Source organism: Dendrobates tinctorius, unplaced genomic scaffold, assembly GCF_039654945.1.
Source record: "Dendrobates tinctorius isolate UK_male_01 unplaced genomic scaffold, ASM3965494v1 ptg000075l, whole genome shotgun sequence".
In the NCBI taxonomy this organism is placed as follows: domain Eukaryota; kingdom Metazoa; phylum Chordata; class Amphibia; order Anura; family Dendrobatidae; genus Dendrobates; species Dendrobates tinctorius.
Genome location: NW_027361743.1, coordinates 40,168,021 through 40,184,935, shown reverse-complemented (window position 1 = coordinate 40,184,935; position 16,915 = coordinate 40,168,021). Strand labels below are relative to the sequence as shown.

At 45.1% G+C, this 16,915-nt stretch overlaps 1 protein-coding gene across 2 annotated transcripts in view; it reads right to left on the bottom strand.

Annotated features, from left to right (window-relative positions):
• PDS5B (PDS5 cohesin associated factor B) overlaps window positions 1–16,915 on the bottom strand; it is a 238,732-nt gene that overhangs the window by 140,322 nt on the left and 81,495 nt on the right. For both annotated transcript variants that reach the window (XM_073583194.1, XM_073583193.1), the window contains exons 10-12: window positions 16,192–16,286; window positions 15,775–15,920; window positions 2,052–2,203 (exon numbers count right to left, since the gene is read on the bottom strand). In XM_073583194.1, coding sequence (XP_073439295.1) covers window positions 2,052–2,203; window positions 15,775–15,920; window positions 16,192–16,286 — 393 coding nt within the window. The remainder of the gene's footprint in view (window positions 1–2,051; window positions 2,204–15,774; window positions 15,921–16,191; window positions 16,287–16,915) is intronic.

Below are 16,915 nucleotides of genomic sequence, written 5' to 3'. Positions count from 1 at the left end.
CTCAACCTAATGCCCCCTGCGGGGGATTAGGGAGGGTGCGTCTGTCGCCGTCAGGGGGTCTTCATCCTCGCCTCAACCTCAACCCAGACCCCAAAGGGGTTGGGGAAGGAGGGGACTCAACTTCAGACCAGTACCTGCAGGACCGGGGAAGGAGCGACAAGGGGAATAGCCATCTCAACTTCAACCGGGCAACTCTAAAAAGGGGGCCAAGGAAGGAGCCATGTCGGGAGTCTCGCTGGAGACCCACTTTTCTTCATCTGTTCCTGACGAAAAAAGAGAACGGAAAAAAAAAAAAAAAAAAAAGGTGTGCCTCCTTGTGACACTAAGCAAAAACTGGAGAAGGCTGACGCCGTCCAGGGGTGTATACTGCAGAGGAGGAGCCAAAGTTAATCTTTTTCAGATTATGCATAGTGTCGCCTCCTAGTGGACAGCAGCATAACACCCATGGTTCTGTGTCCCCAAATGAGGCGACAGAGTAAGTAAAAAATGAGACACGTGTCAGACTGACAGGAAGGGGTTACTCTAAGTGGATGCTAGATAGGGCTGAGGACATAATCAGTAACAAGGACAGAGCAGAGATGCTGAAAGAAACAGGAGAAAGAAAAAATGTCACAAATATAGATCTAATCATGCAGGTAATAAAAATGATGGAGTGGTTTTTACAACTATGTACAGCCCATACTTCAAAAATATTACTAACATCATTAAAAAACGATTACCTATATTATATCAGGACAAAAAATTTGAGAAAATCATGACAAATCCTGTGAAATTTATTGCCAAAAAAGCCTCCACTCTGGGAGATATTCTATCCCCCAGCCTCTGTCTCAGCGATAATAATAAAAAGGACAATTGGCTCAGCACCAGAGTGTCATACAAATGCGGCCACAGTGTCTGCACCTGTTGCAAGTATATGAAAAATACTAAAACTTTTGCCTCTTGTGCAAATAAAAAAAGAGTATATGATCAATTCATATATAAACTGCAACCCCAGTAATGTGATGTCCACTGTGCGCTGCGTGTGACCTCAAGTATGTCGGCTGCACAGGAGGACCACTGAAAATCAGGATAAGACGTCACCTCTCAGATGCCACCAGCAAAATCATTAATAAAAGTTCAGCAATTTCAAAACATTTTATTAATAGTCATGGAGGGGATGTGTCCACTTTTGAAGTGTCAGGTATAGAAAGGGTTAAAATTCCAGCCAGAGGTGGCGATATTAAAAGAAAACTGATAAGCCGGGAAACATGGTGGATTTATCAGCTAAACACCAGGGTCCCGCATGGCATCAATATTAGACAGCATCAGATTTATCATTATGAATAAAAAAAAAAAAAAAGTACCTATCTGATGTCATATATGATCCCAGCCTGTAAGGGGTCAATCGTCTATCAGGTTTCTCTACACAGCTTTCAGGTAGTTGGATCTGGTGGGTGGGATTGAACTGTTAACTAGTCTAAAATGTTTAGTCTGCCATAAGATCTTTGTCAATGATTAAGACGCACGGTTTTTCGTTGAAACGCGTTTGATTTTAATGTTCTGGACTATGACGTAATTGCTTTTATCTTACTGGAAGTGATGGAATAAAAGAAAAATGGATTTTATGGACTTACAGCGCTGGACTTATTTTTTCTAAACAATATTTAGGGACGCGCAAAATGCCAAAGTGTCTTTCATTAGAATGCAGTGGAGGAACTCGACGTTTTAGAACCTAAATATTAAGTCTGTCACTGGATACCCCTTGCCTACAATCTGCAAATTATAATACTGGTGACTGCTTACAGGACAGAAGGTTATATAGGCCTTCCCCAGGTCACACGTGTCCAGAGATACCACGTTTTCATCTCCCACCTGACTCACTACCATGTTACTACATGTCTTGTGCAGTGGCTGCACGAGTATATGAACATTCACATCTTACTCTGATAACGCCAGACAATTTCAGTCTGTTCAGTGCCATATAATTTACAACATGAATGTAACAGAGTTACAAGTAATCCAATACCGTGTCATTGTACCCTAAAAAGAAACATCCTGGCTCACATACTTACCGATCGTCTATGCTGTTCTGGTAATAGATATGAAGAAGTTTATCTTTAATCCAAGAGATTTGTTTTGCGGCTTCTTTTCCAGCTTCTGCTTGCAAAGCATACTTCTTATAGATCTGAGCCAGGCCCATCATGGCTTCTTTTCTTACTCTCCACTGATCAATGAAAGAAAAATCAGTGGGACTTAAATTTAGTGCCAGCTATGTATCTAAACTACAGAACTAAAGACCTCTTTCACGTTTAGTCATTTAGTGGTACTTTTTTTCTACTTTTGGCTAGACTAGTAAAAAAAAAAAAAAAAAAGCCATTTTGAAAAATCAATTGAGATGTTAAACATGTCTATGGCTTTATCAGTAAAGAGTAATACAAAGTAAAGACAACTGTCACAACAGCATTTAACATACTAATAGAAATGTTACTTATGGTGTACCACACAGAACTTAAGTTAGGAGCACATTAAAAAAAAAAAAGAGCCCTCAAAAAACATTGTGTAAGGCTGGTGTCACATTTGCGTCTGTGTGTGCGCAGCGTTTCATCTGCATGAGTCATGTGTACATATCGTTAACATGGTGTACGCAGTGACATGCGTTTCCATGTTTTTGCACATGCATGCGTCGTTTCGCGGTGTGCGGCGGGGAGCAGCGAATTCAACAAGTTGTTTTTTTTTTTCTTTTTGAAGCGTCAAAAATCAGTCAAATATGCGCAGGCATGTGGATGAGTGCGTCAAAAAACCGCATTACTGTCTAAGGAAACGCATTGGTACGCAAGGACATGCATGTACGCATGCCTTCTTCAAAATGTAAATAGAAATCCCATGAGACGCACCCATTTTTGTCTGGTGTCTTAAGGTACTGTCACACTTAGCGATGCACCAGCGATCCCGACCAGCGATATGACGCGGTCAGGATCGCTGGTGCATCGCTAAGTGGTCGATAGTGAGCTGCCACACAGGCAGATCTCACCAGCGACATCGTAGCGGTCGGGGGTCGCTACTTACCTGTCACACTAGGCGATCCTGACGTCCTCCCGCCCGGCTCCACGCTCGTCTCTCCACAGGAAGCTGACGACGAGAAACGGTCCAGGACGTTCTCGCGCGATCAGCGATAACCAGCGGGGGGAGCGGGTCGTAGGTATCACACACAGCGATATCGCTAGCAATATCGCTAGCAATATCGCTATAACGTCACAAGTTATAGCGATATTGCTAGCGATATCGCTTAGTGTGACAGGCCCTTTAAATGAACGAATGCGCATAAACAATGTAAACACATGCAAAAACGCATACAAACACATGCACAAGCAGCGTTTTTTTTCCGTCATGCGTAAGAAGATGCGCATAAAAAACGCTGTGTAAACATGCGTTATGTATGCGTTTGCGTATGATACGCTGCGGACTCAAACGCTAATGTGAACCTAGCCTAGATCAGGTTTTTATTTTACATATCGCCATTTATACAGCGAAAGAGAGGAATTAATAGAGGATAAATAAATCACAAATACTGCAAATTCTCACACTGGCCACAAGGACAAATACTTGACTGAAGCTTCTTGTTATGTACAGAAGACGTTTTAGCAATCTCATCAAAAAACAGGGCTATAATGAAAGGCAGAACCTCTATACACAGTAGATTTTACAGAATCCACCATAAACAGCAAATAAGGCACAGCTAGCCTCCTCTCCGCCTTCACAAGGACCTTTGCCCAAATCAGAGTATGCTCAGATATCACTTTTATACAAACAGGGTCTGAATCAGTCTATATGTGAAGAAGAGGAAGTAAAAACAGGATTTTTGGGTTGCTTACCGTAAAATCTGTTTCTCGGAGCCTTCATTGGGGGACACAGAGACCATGGGTGTATGCTGCTGCCACTAGGAGGCTGACACTATGCACAAAAAGGTTAGCTCCTCCTCCGCAGTGTACACCCCACCGACCGGCAGGAAATTCCTCAGTTAGTGAGAAAGCAGTAGGAGAAGTAACAGAATAGATTGAAAACAGAACAACTCAACTGTAAACAACCAACAAACATAAGAACAGGAGTTGTAGAACATGGGAGGGTGCTGTGTCCCCCAATGAAGGCTCTGAGAAACAGATTTTACGGTAAGCAACCCAAAAATCCTATTTTCTCTTTCGCCTCATTGGGGGACACAGAGACCAGGGGACGTCCCAAAGCAGTCCCTGGGGTGGGAAAAAACAAACTTCCATCAGGCCAGCGGACTCACCAGCGCAGCCTGCAGGATCCTTCTACCTAGGCTGGCGTCCGCCGAAGCGTAGGTGTGGACCTTGTAGAATTTCACAAACGTGTGAACCGATGACCAGGTTGCAGCTTTGCAAAGCTGCAGCGCGGAAGCTCTGTGGCGCACCGCCCAGGAGGCACCCACTGCCCGGGTAGAGTGCGCTCTAATTCATGGAGGGGCCACTCGATGTTTGACCCGGTAGGTCTCTAAAATGGCCGATCTGATCCAGCGAGTAATAGTAGCTTTGGAGGCCGGTTGACCCTTCCGCGCCCTATCTGGAATGATGAAGAGAGAGTCTGACCTTCGCAAATTAGTTGTCCTAATTAGGTAGACCTCCATCGCCCTGACCAAGTCCAACTTGTTCAAGGACCGCTCCCGAGGATGAGCTGGACTCGGACAAAAGGACGGGAGAACAATATCCTCATTGAGGTGGAAAGTGGACACCACCTTAGGAAAGAGGGCGGAGGCCGCAGAACTACCTTATCCTGGTGGAGCGGCAAGAAAGAGCCGCCAATTCCGACACGCACCGGAGGGGTGATTGCTACCAGAAAGGCTACTTTCCACGAAAGGAGAGCAAGGGAAACATCCCTGAGAGGTTCAAAAAGGAGGACCTTGCAGAATCTCGAGAACCAGATTAAGATCCCATGGATCTACAGGCGCTCGGTACGGAGGAGCCGTGTGAGCCACACCTTGAAGGAAGGTTTTGACCTGAGGACGGGAGGCCAACGTCTTCTGAAATAAAATGGATAGCGCCGAAACTTGACCCTTCAAAGAGCTGAGGGCAAGACCCACATCCGGCCCTGCATGAAGAAACGCCAGGACAGAAGGGAGCGAAAAACACATGGGCGCAATGTCATTGGCCTCGCACCAAGTGAAATAGGCCTTCCAGGTACGGTAATAAATCTTGGAAGACGATGGCTTCCTGGCTCAGATCATGGTATGAATAACTCGATCGGAGAGCCATGATCGTTTCAAAACCTCGGTCTCAACAGCCACGCCGTTAAATTGAGCGTCTGAGAATTGGGGTGGCAAATCGGACCTTGATACAGTAGATCTGCCCTGTCTGGAAGCTTCCAGGGGGCGTCCGCGAGAAGGTTGAAGATGTCTGCGAACCAAGACCTTCTGGGCCAATTCGGGGCGATGAGGATGACTGGAATTCCCTCTGCTTTGATCTTCTTCAACAGCTTGGGAAGAAGAGGCAGGGGAGGGAACAGGTAGGGGAGCTCGAACTGCGACCAAGGAATGGCCAGAGCGTCGGCGCCCACTGCAAGAGGATCTCGCGACCTGGATACAAACTGTGGGAGTTTCCTGTTGAGGCGAGATGCCAGCAGATCTACATCCGGGGTTCCCCATCGACGGCAAAGCTGATGAAATACCTCCGGATGTAGGGACCACTCTCCCGCCGCGAGACCCTCGCGGCTGAGAAAATCGGCGGCCCAGTTGTCTACGCCGGGTATGTGTACCGCGGAAATTGTTGGGACTGAAACCTCTGCCCAATGAAGAATCTTGGACACTTCTGCTAGGGCTAAGACACTCCGTGTCCCTCCTTGGCGGTTGACGTATGCCACCGCTGTGGCATTGTCTGTCTGAATCCGGACAGGCAGGCCCTTGAGGAGCCTCTCCCAATGAATGAGAAACACGATAAATTGCCCGTATCTCGAGGACATTGATCGGCAGAGTCGTCTCTTGAGTCGACCACCGACCCTGAACAGTGTGGGTGCGGAACACCGCCCCCCCAGCCGAGGAGACTGGCATCCTTTGTTACAATCTGCCAGTGAATGGGAAGGAAAGACCGTCCCAAGGAGTTGAGAGGTGACGTCAACCACCAGTTGAGGGGCTGCCTGGTCCGATATGAAAGACGAACAGGGTGATCCAGGGAAAGAGCCGACCTGTTCCACCGCGACAGAATGGCGTGTTGGAGAGATCTGGCGTGAAATTGGGCAAAGGGAACTGCCTCTGTCGCTGCCACCATCTTTCCCAGGACCTTCATGGTTGTCCGGAGTGACGGAAATCGTGCGATCTGTAGCAATCGTACATCCTGCTGCAGGGAAACAATCTTCTCTTGTGGGAGAAAGACCCTTGATCGACGAGTGTCGAACAATAGGCCCAGAAACACCAGACGTTGTGCCGGAACAAGACAGGACTTTTTCCTGCTGACGAGCCACCCGAAATTGGACAGGGTGTCTAGGACGATCGTAAGACTTAGGCGAGCTTGTTGAAAAGACGGAGCTTTGATCAGAATGTCGTCGAGGTACGGAAAAAGAACGAGACCTCTGATCCTCAACAAGGCCATTAACGCCGCCGTGATCTTTGTGAAAGCTCTGGGCGCGGTGGCGAGACCGAAGGGCAGCGCAACAAACTGGTAATGTTCCTGGTGAATCGCAAAACGCAGGAATTTCTGATGTCCGGATAATATGGGAACCTGTAGATAGGCATCCTGGATGTCTATTGAACACATGAATTCCTGCTCCTCCATGGAAGCGATTACCGAACGAAGCAACTCCATCCTGAAATGACTCTTGTTGAGTAGCTTGAGATCCAGTATGGGTCAAACCGCCCCGTCTTTTCGGCACCACAAACAGGTTTGAATAAAACCCTGTGAAACGTTCTGTTTCGGGAACAGGCACAATCACCCCGGAACTGAGGAGAGAGGCGATGGCTGCAAGGAACCCCGGAACTAAGGCTGGATCTTTTGGAGGACGGGACTCGAAGAAATGATCCCGTGGACGAGATACGAACTCTATTTTGTATCCTGACGATACAACTTCCCTGACCCAAGCGTCCTCTACCGAGGCTAGCCAGACATCCCTGAAGAAAAGGAGCCGACCTCCCAATTGGGAGGGCCCCTCGGGAGTTCGTTGATAGTCATGCTGATGTGGACCGTCCAAATCTGGACCTGGAGGGTCTGCTGCCTTGGGAGGAGTGAGATCGCCAGGAGGGAGTGGGTCTGAAGGACACCTTCTTTCTATCCTGGCGTGCCTGCGGTCTTTGTTGGTTAGAGAAGTTCTCTGCCGTATTGAAGCGGCGGAAAGCCCGAAAGGGCGGAAACTGACACCTTAGCAGGGGTCTGCGAGGCTTGGACTGAGGGAGGAGGGATCTCGTGCCTCCAGTGGCGTCTTTAATAATCTGGTCCAGTTGCGATCCAAAGAGGCGCGCTCCCTGAAAAGGCAGATTGGTAAGAGACTTCTTTGAAGATAAGTCCGCCTGCCAAGCCTTGAGCCAAATTGTACGTCGGATTGCCACTACGTTACTTGACGCCTGAACTGCGCAAGACGCGGCATCCAAGGAAGCAGAAAGCAGATAATCCCCTGCATGGGAAATCTGGTTGGCCAGATCGGCCAATTGTTCTGGTTGGGCCTTATCTAGGATGCCCTTACGGAGATCCTCTGCCCAGTGGCTATGGCCTTTGCTACCCACGATGAAGCAAAGACTGGACATAGTGCCGCTGTAGCCGCTTCGAAGGCTGACTTAGCTAAGGATTTTATAATTCTATCATTAGAATCCTTTAGTGACGCCACACCAGAAAGCGGGAGAACCGTGTTATTAGAAAGTCTGGACACGAGTGGGTCCACCGAGGGAGAAGCAGATCAGTTGTCCGTGAGCTCTTTAGCAAACGGGTACAGCACGCCGAAGCGCTTCCCTCTTTGAAATCGTCTGGTTGGATTTTCTCTTTCCCTGGTAAGAATCTTTCCAAATTCGGAATGGGAAGGGAATACCCTGGAAGGTGTTTCTGCCCGTCTGAACGAAACCTCCTGATCTGAGGATTTCGCAGGGGCGTCAGATATTTCGAAGGTGTGATTGATCGCCGCAATGAGGTTCTGTACAGTAACCTTCATTTCCGTGTCCTGGTCCGAATCCAGCTCTAAAATTCCTTCAGATGACATATCCGAGAACGCTTCCCCTGACTCGGGTGAGGAGGCACGGGAGGGCGACTGCTGGGAAAGACTAAGTGGAGAAGAGAGGCCAGGGGAGGATTCCGGCCGGATGTCCTGCCTGGGCCTTTTGCGGCTTCTGCTAGCTGGCTCAGATGGGAAGTCTTGCGACCTGCTGGACCCTGCAGAAGTGTCCAGGGGCAACTTATCAAGAACGGCCACTAGGGACTGCGACACTCTGGTGAGGTCTGCCACGGATTGTGAAAGACGAGGCCCAGCCAGGGATGGGGGTTCACTTTCACGTGGCTCACTAGATGGCTCCTGGACGGGGTCATGCTGAGTGGGATTGCTGCAGTCCAGGCAGAGGGGAAGAGGAACATGCGAAGAACCGGACTAGAGTGCCCATAGGGGCCGGCGGATGGCCACGCTCAGACTTAGAAATGGTGAAGAAAAAAAAGAAGGCTGGGGGACAGAAAGGCAGAGAATGGTGTCAGTCTGCAGTTGCAGAACTACTCACGGTCCCGTGTCCCCGAAAGAGACGTCTTAGACTCTAGTAACTGCAGGGGTCCGACAGAGTGCTGGCATCCGCTGTAATCTCCGGCTGTCAGGCTGCAAAGATGCCGGCAGCCTGATGTGAGGAAGCAAAAGCGCGGTTTCTGTGTTAAGAAGGGCGGAGCTAGCCGTCTGCACCAGAGAGAGGAACTGCCCCCCCCCCTCCCTTCCCAGCCATAAGACTAGAGGCGGTGGGAGGGCTTGGGGGCGGGCGAGATCGCAGCCGGCCTATAGAAAGAACGGGGGGCGAGGCCGCGAAGGCCCAAACTAAAGTCGGGGACTAAATTTGAAACGGCGGCCGCTTGTCAGCACGGGGCGGCGCGGAAGATCTGCGGCGCAGCTGCGTTCGTCCCTAAAGACGCCGCCAGAGCCCTGCTCCTAGACGCCAGCCTGCAGGAATACTGGCGGTGGGTGAAGAAAGTCCACACTGCAGTCGGACCCAAAGGGGATGCGGCGACCGTCGGAAGAGAATCTGCGGCGCTATTTAAGGCGCCGCTCCTGGCTTCATGTGCTGGTGCTCCAATAAAGGTACCTTCAGTATCCCACGCTGTCTGTCCATCCTTTAAGTGTTCGCGCCTCGTCCAACCGACAGGCTCTGGTGGGCGAGTGGGTGGGAGGCGGGGGGGGGGCAAGGACCATCCGTTTTCGCTGGCACATCACCTGTGCTGAATCTGTGGTCCACCCGGAGAACTATGAGGATACGGGGTGGCAGTACAGCCGTACTCAGCCTCTTTGTGGGAGTACAGCTGTGACTATTCACACTGTATCCCTCTTGAAACCTGAAAAGGAACGACGCACATTGAGGTAGATAAGGGTCCAATGAAGGACCCGTGTCCACCTCCTACTGACACTAAGCTAAACTGAGGAATTTCCTGCCGGTCGGTGGGGTGTACACTGCGAAGGAGGAGCTAACCTTTTTGTGCATAGTGTCAGCCTCCTAGTGGCAGCAGCATACACCCATGGTCTCTGTATCCCCCAATGAGGCAAAAGAGAAATGTAGAATGTAAGTCCGCAAGGACAGGGTCCTCTCATCTCTGTACCAGTCTGTCATTGTAAAATTCTTTTCTGTTAACGATATCTATAATTTTGTATATAACCCCCTTCTCATGTACAGCACCATGGAATTAATGGTGCTATATAAATAATAATAATAATAATAATAATAATAATAATAATAATAATAATAATAATAATAATAAGTGTAAAATTCTGCCTGGAGGCCAGTGTGAAAATTGCAAAATTATAATTATTAGAGTTTTTAAAGAAAATTAAACTTAAAAACAAAACAAAAAACAACAAAAAAAGTTAAAAAAAATTACATAAAAAGTAAATTTAAACATCATTTGACACATTCCTAACAGGGTGGATTTGATTTAAATCTAACTGATTTAAATCACGATTTAAATCACGATTTAAATCACTAGTCAGTAAGGCTTGATTTAAATCAAAGTTTCTACCTAAACTAGTTCTTGCTACTTTAACATGCAAGTAGATGAAGATTTTTAGAATCACTTTTTATATTACTTTTTTCTCCCCAGTTTAATGGGTTAATCATTCATATTTGGACACCACTGTTCTGTTGTACTTAGGAAGGAGAAAAATAATCCTGACCATAATAACAATTTAAATAGATTTATTCAACTGAAACAATAACATTACAGCATAAGTTATTTGCTTAAACAAACATCCATGTTTGTTAACTAATTTGGCTAAACAAAATATATTTATATTTTAAGAAACTTAGACTGTCAGCCCAGCCGACACATGAAAAACTTAAATACTACTGTCCCTGCTGTCCTCTGTAGCTCACTTGTCGTCATCATCTTCATCATCATCTTCTTCTTTGTTCCTATTCATAATCTGGAAAAGAAAAACAAGCTTTCCTGCTTTATTGGGTCCCAACCGATTTCTCAATTTAGAATGAATGAGTCCAGAGGAAGAGAATATTCTTTCAACGCCTGCAGAAGAAGCTACTGCTGTTAAAAGTGAAATCATTACTTGAACAGTCTCTAAATCCAAGCGCTTAAGTGACTTCCACCAGTTTACTGGTGTGACCTTCCTTAAAATATCTTCAACAAACATATATTTCTTGAATGGTTCCCCCTTAGCTCTGAAGTTTATTATAGTTGGCATTAAAGATGGATGATTGCTGGATACCCATGTCATAGCTAACTCCTCTTCCTCAGCACTTAGGTTTTGACCCTGATATTGGATATTGACAATATTTGCCAAAAAATGAGCTGGAGTCAGTGCTTGTCCCATTCGTTTTTTTACTGCTTGTAATTTAATTCTGTCCATGTGTAGTTCTGTTTTTAAGTGTTCACTCAGTTCCTTCCAAATTTCAAGAGCATCCGCAATAAAACAGCTATTTTTCTGTATTTTGTTTAAAGCTTGAGAGATGGGTTTCAGGAAGCTCAGCATATGTTCAACATTTCTCAAGCCCAATGTTGAGGATTTTGGCCGTGACAGTGCCATCTATTTTATCTCGATTTTCTTCACAAAGTGTCATCAGAATAGGCCAGTTTTTGATATACTGCTCAAAACAGTCCACCACAGAGTTCCATCTAACATCTTGTGGGAGCGTTAGCTTGGTTCCACCCATCCTTTTCAGAGCTGCTGCAGCAAAATGATTATTACGGAAGTATTTAGCAATTTCAACAACATTAGCCTTTATTTCTGGAACACTTAAGTCTTTGGCTAAGAGGTGCAGCAAATGAGCACTGCAACCATATGTTATTAGCAGCTTTGTATTCCCTCCCTGCTCTTCTAAATCTCTTCTCATCTTGGATACGTTTGCAGCATTGTCAGTGACCAAACTGCGTACTAGACATTTGAATTTTTGTTCACATGTCGTTATAGCTTTTACTGCCACTTCTTGTAAGTATTCTGCTGTGTGTGCATTTCCTGACGTATCAGTTGTTTGTGCAAGGAAGACTTTACCTTCTTCTGTTGTTATACAAGCACATACAATAGGATCATTGTGGACATTACTCCACCCATCAATACTTAGGTTAACAATTTTACCCTCCAGAGCTGTTGCACATTGCTCCATTTCTCTGTCATACACTTGATCCAGCAGTTTCCCTGCAACATCAGCTCTGCTGGGTGGACTGTATCCTGGTCTCAGTGACTGAACCATATTAATGAAATGTGGGTTCTCAGTCAGACAGAAAGAAGAGTTCGTTGCATAAATAAACTGGGCAATTTTTTCATCAATCAACTCTTTTTCTAATGTGCTATTTCTTACCACAAACCTATCTATGGTGGTTCCAGGAGGTAAAGGTTTTTTCTTCCTTTTGGGTGATGGTGATATGTGGCTGTGGGTGTCTGATGATGATGCTGCTGCTGCTGCTGCTAATGAAGCACTATCCTGGATGGATAACTCTGAAACTGTAGAACAGGATGATGGTGATCTTGGAGGTGGATAGTTTCCAGAATCCATGAATTCCCCTAAACAAAAAAAGTCAATGCTGTTATTTTATTGTTTATACAATTTCTGCTTATTGTACACAACACATCACTGCCCCTGCCCTAAAAGGAATATTTGTTTTTCTTCATAACTGTACCAAATGACAGTAACATGCAGTAATAATAAGAAATATAATTTTTCTCACACATGACAGTTCAGTCTTTAGAAATAGGATTCAATAAAAATGTTTACCAACCTGAAGATCCTGCCTGTTCAGAAGTGTTTGTTTGGTCATCTTCATCACCGCACTTCTCATGATGTTGCCTCATTCGCGCCACCAGGCCTTGCATCTCTTTGTTGCATCGTTTGCATTTTGCACGCATGCCTGCCTTACCGATAGGCGAAGGAGCTTCATTAAAATATTCCCAAACTGGGTCTCTTTTACGGCCTGCTGCCATTATAAGGAAAGAATGTAATAAACCTCAGATCGTACACACAAACAGATCCAGACTTGTCTGTCTGTGGCTATGCTGCAGTATTGTGCTCAAAGTTTCACTTTCATTTTCTTGTCTGATTGCCCTTCCTCCTCCTCACACTTAGATTCACATTCTTCTTGTGTTGTGCAGATCTATTCCACTCGTTGTGCAGATCTATTCCACTCCAAACAATCAGAAACATATTGTCTAACTTCTTGGACTTGGCACTGAAGGGGTTGATTCTGTATTCATAGGTTTGTAGAACAATAGGATTAAGGTCTTTTTCTCAACTCTGTTCATGTTGTAACATTTTTGCCGTGAAGAAGAGGCTGGGACCTCTGCGGAGTCAAATTCAGTTTTGAGAACTGCTTAAGTAAAGCGAGCGTCTGTGATAATATAGGAGAGAAACCGCCCACTAATCCTACAGAAACCTCTGGAAGAGCATGGCATTGTGAATGTTACACATATACAGCCTTTATTCTACTGAGTTAAACAACTCAGCTTTATCTCATGATGGAAGAACCTTTGGATGGTAAAATATTTTCCTCAAAAAGCAGTTTATTGAAAAAAATCCGATTTAAATAAAAAAAATCCGATTTAAATAAAAAAAAATCCGATTTTTTTGATTTTTTTAAAAAAAACATTGTTTTATCCACCCTGTTTCCTAAACAGCCAGGACTACCGATGTAAAAAAACAGCAAATGTGTTTTCAGAATTTTTCCTCATCTAGCACTATGCCAATTACATGAGAGTTTGTCTAATACGTTAACTACTATGAGCAGAAATAAATTAATACCAATAGTAAATAAATTAAAATTTATAGTTAAATGAATTATTTAAAGTTGGTTGTCCCACAAATAAAGTACATTTTAATTATTAGACATTGGAATTATAATAAGTTTCACAACTGTATGTGCTAAAAAAATGTTTCCTCCGCACCTCGGCCATACGCTAGTGTGAAACTAGCCTTATGCACTGTCCCCTCATCCCTATCCAGGAATGCGTGGCTCCCCCTGTAACTGTCTTTGTATGCATGGCTCCCCTGTGTTGCTGTCCTTGCATGAATGGCTCCTTATCCCCTATCCTTGTATGCATGGTTCCCATAGAAAAAAAATAAAAGATATCCTACATACCTTCCCCTGCCCCTCGTTCATTTCGGCGCCAGCAGCACTTCTTGCAGAGTGTTCACATGGCTCCGCTCATTAAGGTAATGAATATTCATTCCACGACTATGGGAATGGAGATGCGTGAATATTCATCACCTTATACAGCGGAGCCACGTGATCGCTCTGCAGAAGTGCTGATGGGGCTGGAACGAAGGAGATGCAGTCAGGGCGCACAGGAAGGTACTGTATGTAGGATGTGTGCTGGACCGATGGAAGCCGCCGGCTGTGACTGTGCACGCTATAAGAGAAACAAATATTCATTTCTCTTTAGCAACAGCAAAGGCTTTACCCACAGCCATCAGCTCCAGCCTCTTGTGACCCGCTGCTCCCCCTCCCGCTTTCTGGGACAATTCGGTCGTGTAAAAGCCGATGGGGGGCTTTTTCAGCACAAAAAAATTGCTGAAAAACAGCTTATACACGAGTATATACAGTAAATGTATTTGCATTTTGCAGTGAGAAATAAGTTTTTATTTCCTCTGGCAAATAAAACGTAATTCTTGGTGGAAAAACCCTTGTTGGCAAGCACAGAGGTCAGACATTTTTTGTAGTTGATGATGAGGTTTGCGCACATGTCAGGAGGAATTTTAGTCCACTCCTCTTTGCAGATCATCTCTAAATCATTAAGATTTTGAGGCTGTCGCTTGGCAACTCAAAGCTTCAACTCCCTCCATAAGTTTTCTATGGGATTAAGTTCTGGAGACTGGCTAGGCCACTCCATGACCTTAATGTGCTTCTTTTTGAGCCACTTCTTTGTTACATTGGCTGAATGTTTTGTGTCATTGTCTTGCTGGAAAACCCAGCCACGACCAATTTTTAATGTCCTGACAGAGGGAAGGAGGTCGTCACTCAGGATTTTACGGTACATGGCTCCATCCATTCTCCCATTCATGCGGTGAAGTAGTCCTGTGCCCTTAGCAGAGAAACAACCCCAAAACATAATGTCTCCACCTCCATGCTTGACAGTGGTGACGGTGTTCTTTGGGTCATAGACAGCATTTCTCTTACTCCAAACACGGCGAGTTAATGCCAAAGACAAATTTTTGTCTCATCTGACCACAGCACCTTCTCCCAATCACTCACACAAACATCCATGTGTTCACTGGCAAATTTCAGACAGGCCTACGACATGTGCCTTCTTGAGCAGGGGGACCTTGCGGGCACTGCAGGATTTTAAACCTTTACGGTGTAATGTGTTACCAATGGTTTTCTTGGTGACTGTGATCACAGCTGCCTTGAGATCATTAACAAGTTCCCCCCCGTGTAGTTTTCAGCTGATCTCCCACCTTCCTCATGATCAAGGATACCTCCCCTCATGAGGTGAGATTTTGCATGGTGCCCCAGTTCAATGTCGATTGAGTGTAATGTATTTCTTCCATTTTCTTACTACTGAGCCAACAGTTGTCTCCTTCTCACCCAGCCTATTACCTTTTGGTTTTGTAGCTCATTCCAGCTTTTTGCAGGTCTACGATCTTGTCCCTGACATCCTTATAAAGTTCTTTGGTCTGGCCCATGTTGTAGAGGTTAGAGTCTCATTGACTGAGTCTGTTGTCATGAGTCTTTGATAAAGGTGACTATGTAAGACAGCTGTCTTTAATGCAGGTAACTAGTTGATTAGGAGGCCAGAACTCTTATAGGTTGGTAGGGGATCAAATACTTTTTTCTCATTGCAAAATTCAAATAAAAATTTATACAATATGATTTTCTGGATTTTATTCTTGATATTCTCTCAATGTTAAAATTAACCTACCCTTAAAATTATAGACTGTTCATGTCTCTGTCAGTGGGCAAACTTACAAAATCAGCAATGGGATCTTGCACTGGAGAAGCTCTACATGGTCATACAGAGCGAACAATAGTACATAGCAAACGCACAGTAAAACACATTCAGTTGTGGAACTTATTTCAGTATCTATTAATTAAAATGTACTTTGTGGGACAACAATTTTAGTTCTTACGTAATTAAGATAGATATGTTTAAAAGGGCCATGTATACTCGTCCTATGAGGCTTTGGCTTACCCGCTTATCAAGAGTTCTTTCCCGGACAAAATTAAGAAGGTGGTCATTAACAAGAAGAAGATCTTTCTTTGCAGCAGTAACTATAGACACAATAACATCGTGTCTAATGGCTTCTTCCGGGTCATGGGACCTCACTTTAAGGTATTCTGAAAAATAAAAACCCTGCATCATAACATTACTTGACCCAAAATATCTGGGGCATCTTAAAATTAGCATCACATACTGAGCTCAAACACAGCATGTTCACACAGCACATCAGTAGAAAAAAAATTCTGCATCTGAAAAACCCATTTAATACATAGAAATTAGGTTAATCCCTTAGCAGGGGGCAAGGATGTCTGCAAAAATCAGGTGAGTGGGACAGTCACTGAAATATCCTTAAAAAAAGAAAAAAAAACAAAACAATGATTTCAGTACCTGTTAAGTCCTTGGCTAAATCTGGATGGTTCATTAAGCAGTGGCTGGCAAACTTCACACATTCCAAGCGAATGGGTACATGTATATCGTTAAACCTGGCAAAAAAAAAAAACTTTCAGTGCTCACTAGACGATTACTAACCTCTCTCCCGGCATATGATGTATACGTACATCACACTGGAGGAGAGTGCACAAAGCAGGATCCTAGGCTGTATGCACACATTCATGTTAATGTTTACAAACATCAAAAATGGACTATTTTTCTCCTGCGTTATACAATTTTAAAAACAGAAGGAGCTGTCTGAATATTAATGCAATGGCTATTAGCAATGCAAGAGTTAAAAGTTGGATGAAACATGGCAAATTGAAGTACTAAGGATATATTCTGATTTTCATCCATTTTTAATGGCCAAATCCGATCAGCATGATTAATCAGAAAAGGACCTGGTAAAAGTCTCACGGTCCAGAGACATGAACCTGTTTGTAAAACAGATGGGTGTATGGATCCTTAAAATTGTATGGGTCCATGTGCGGTGCTGGTGCTGGGGTTGGGGCAAGGGTCGGGGCGAGGGCTGCGGCTAGAGCTGGGGCGAGGGCTGCGGCTAGAGCTGGGGCGAGGGCTGCGGCTAGAGCTGGGGCGAGGGCTGCGGCTAGAGCTGGGGCGAGGGCTGCGGCTAGAGCTGGGGCGAGGGCTGCGGCTAGAGCTGGGGCGAGGGCTGCGGCTA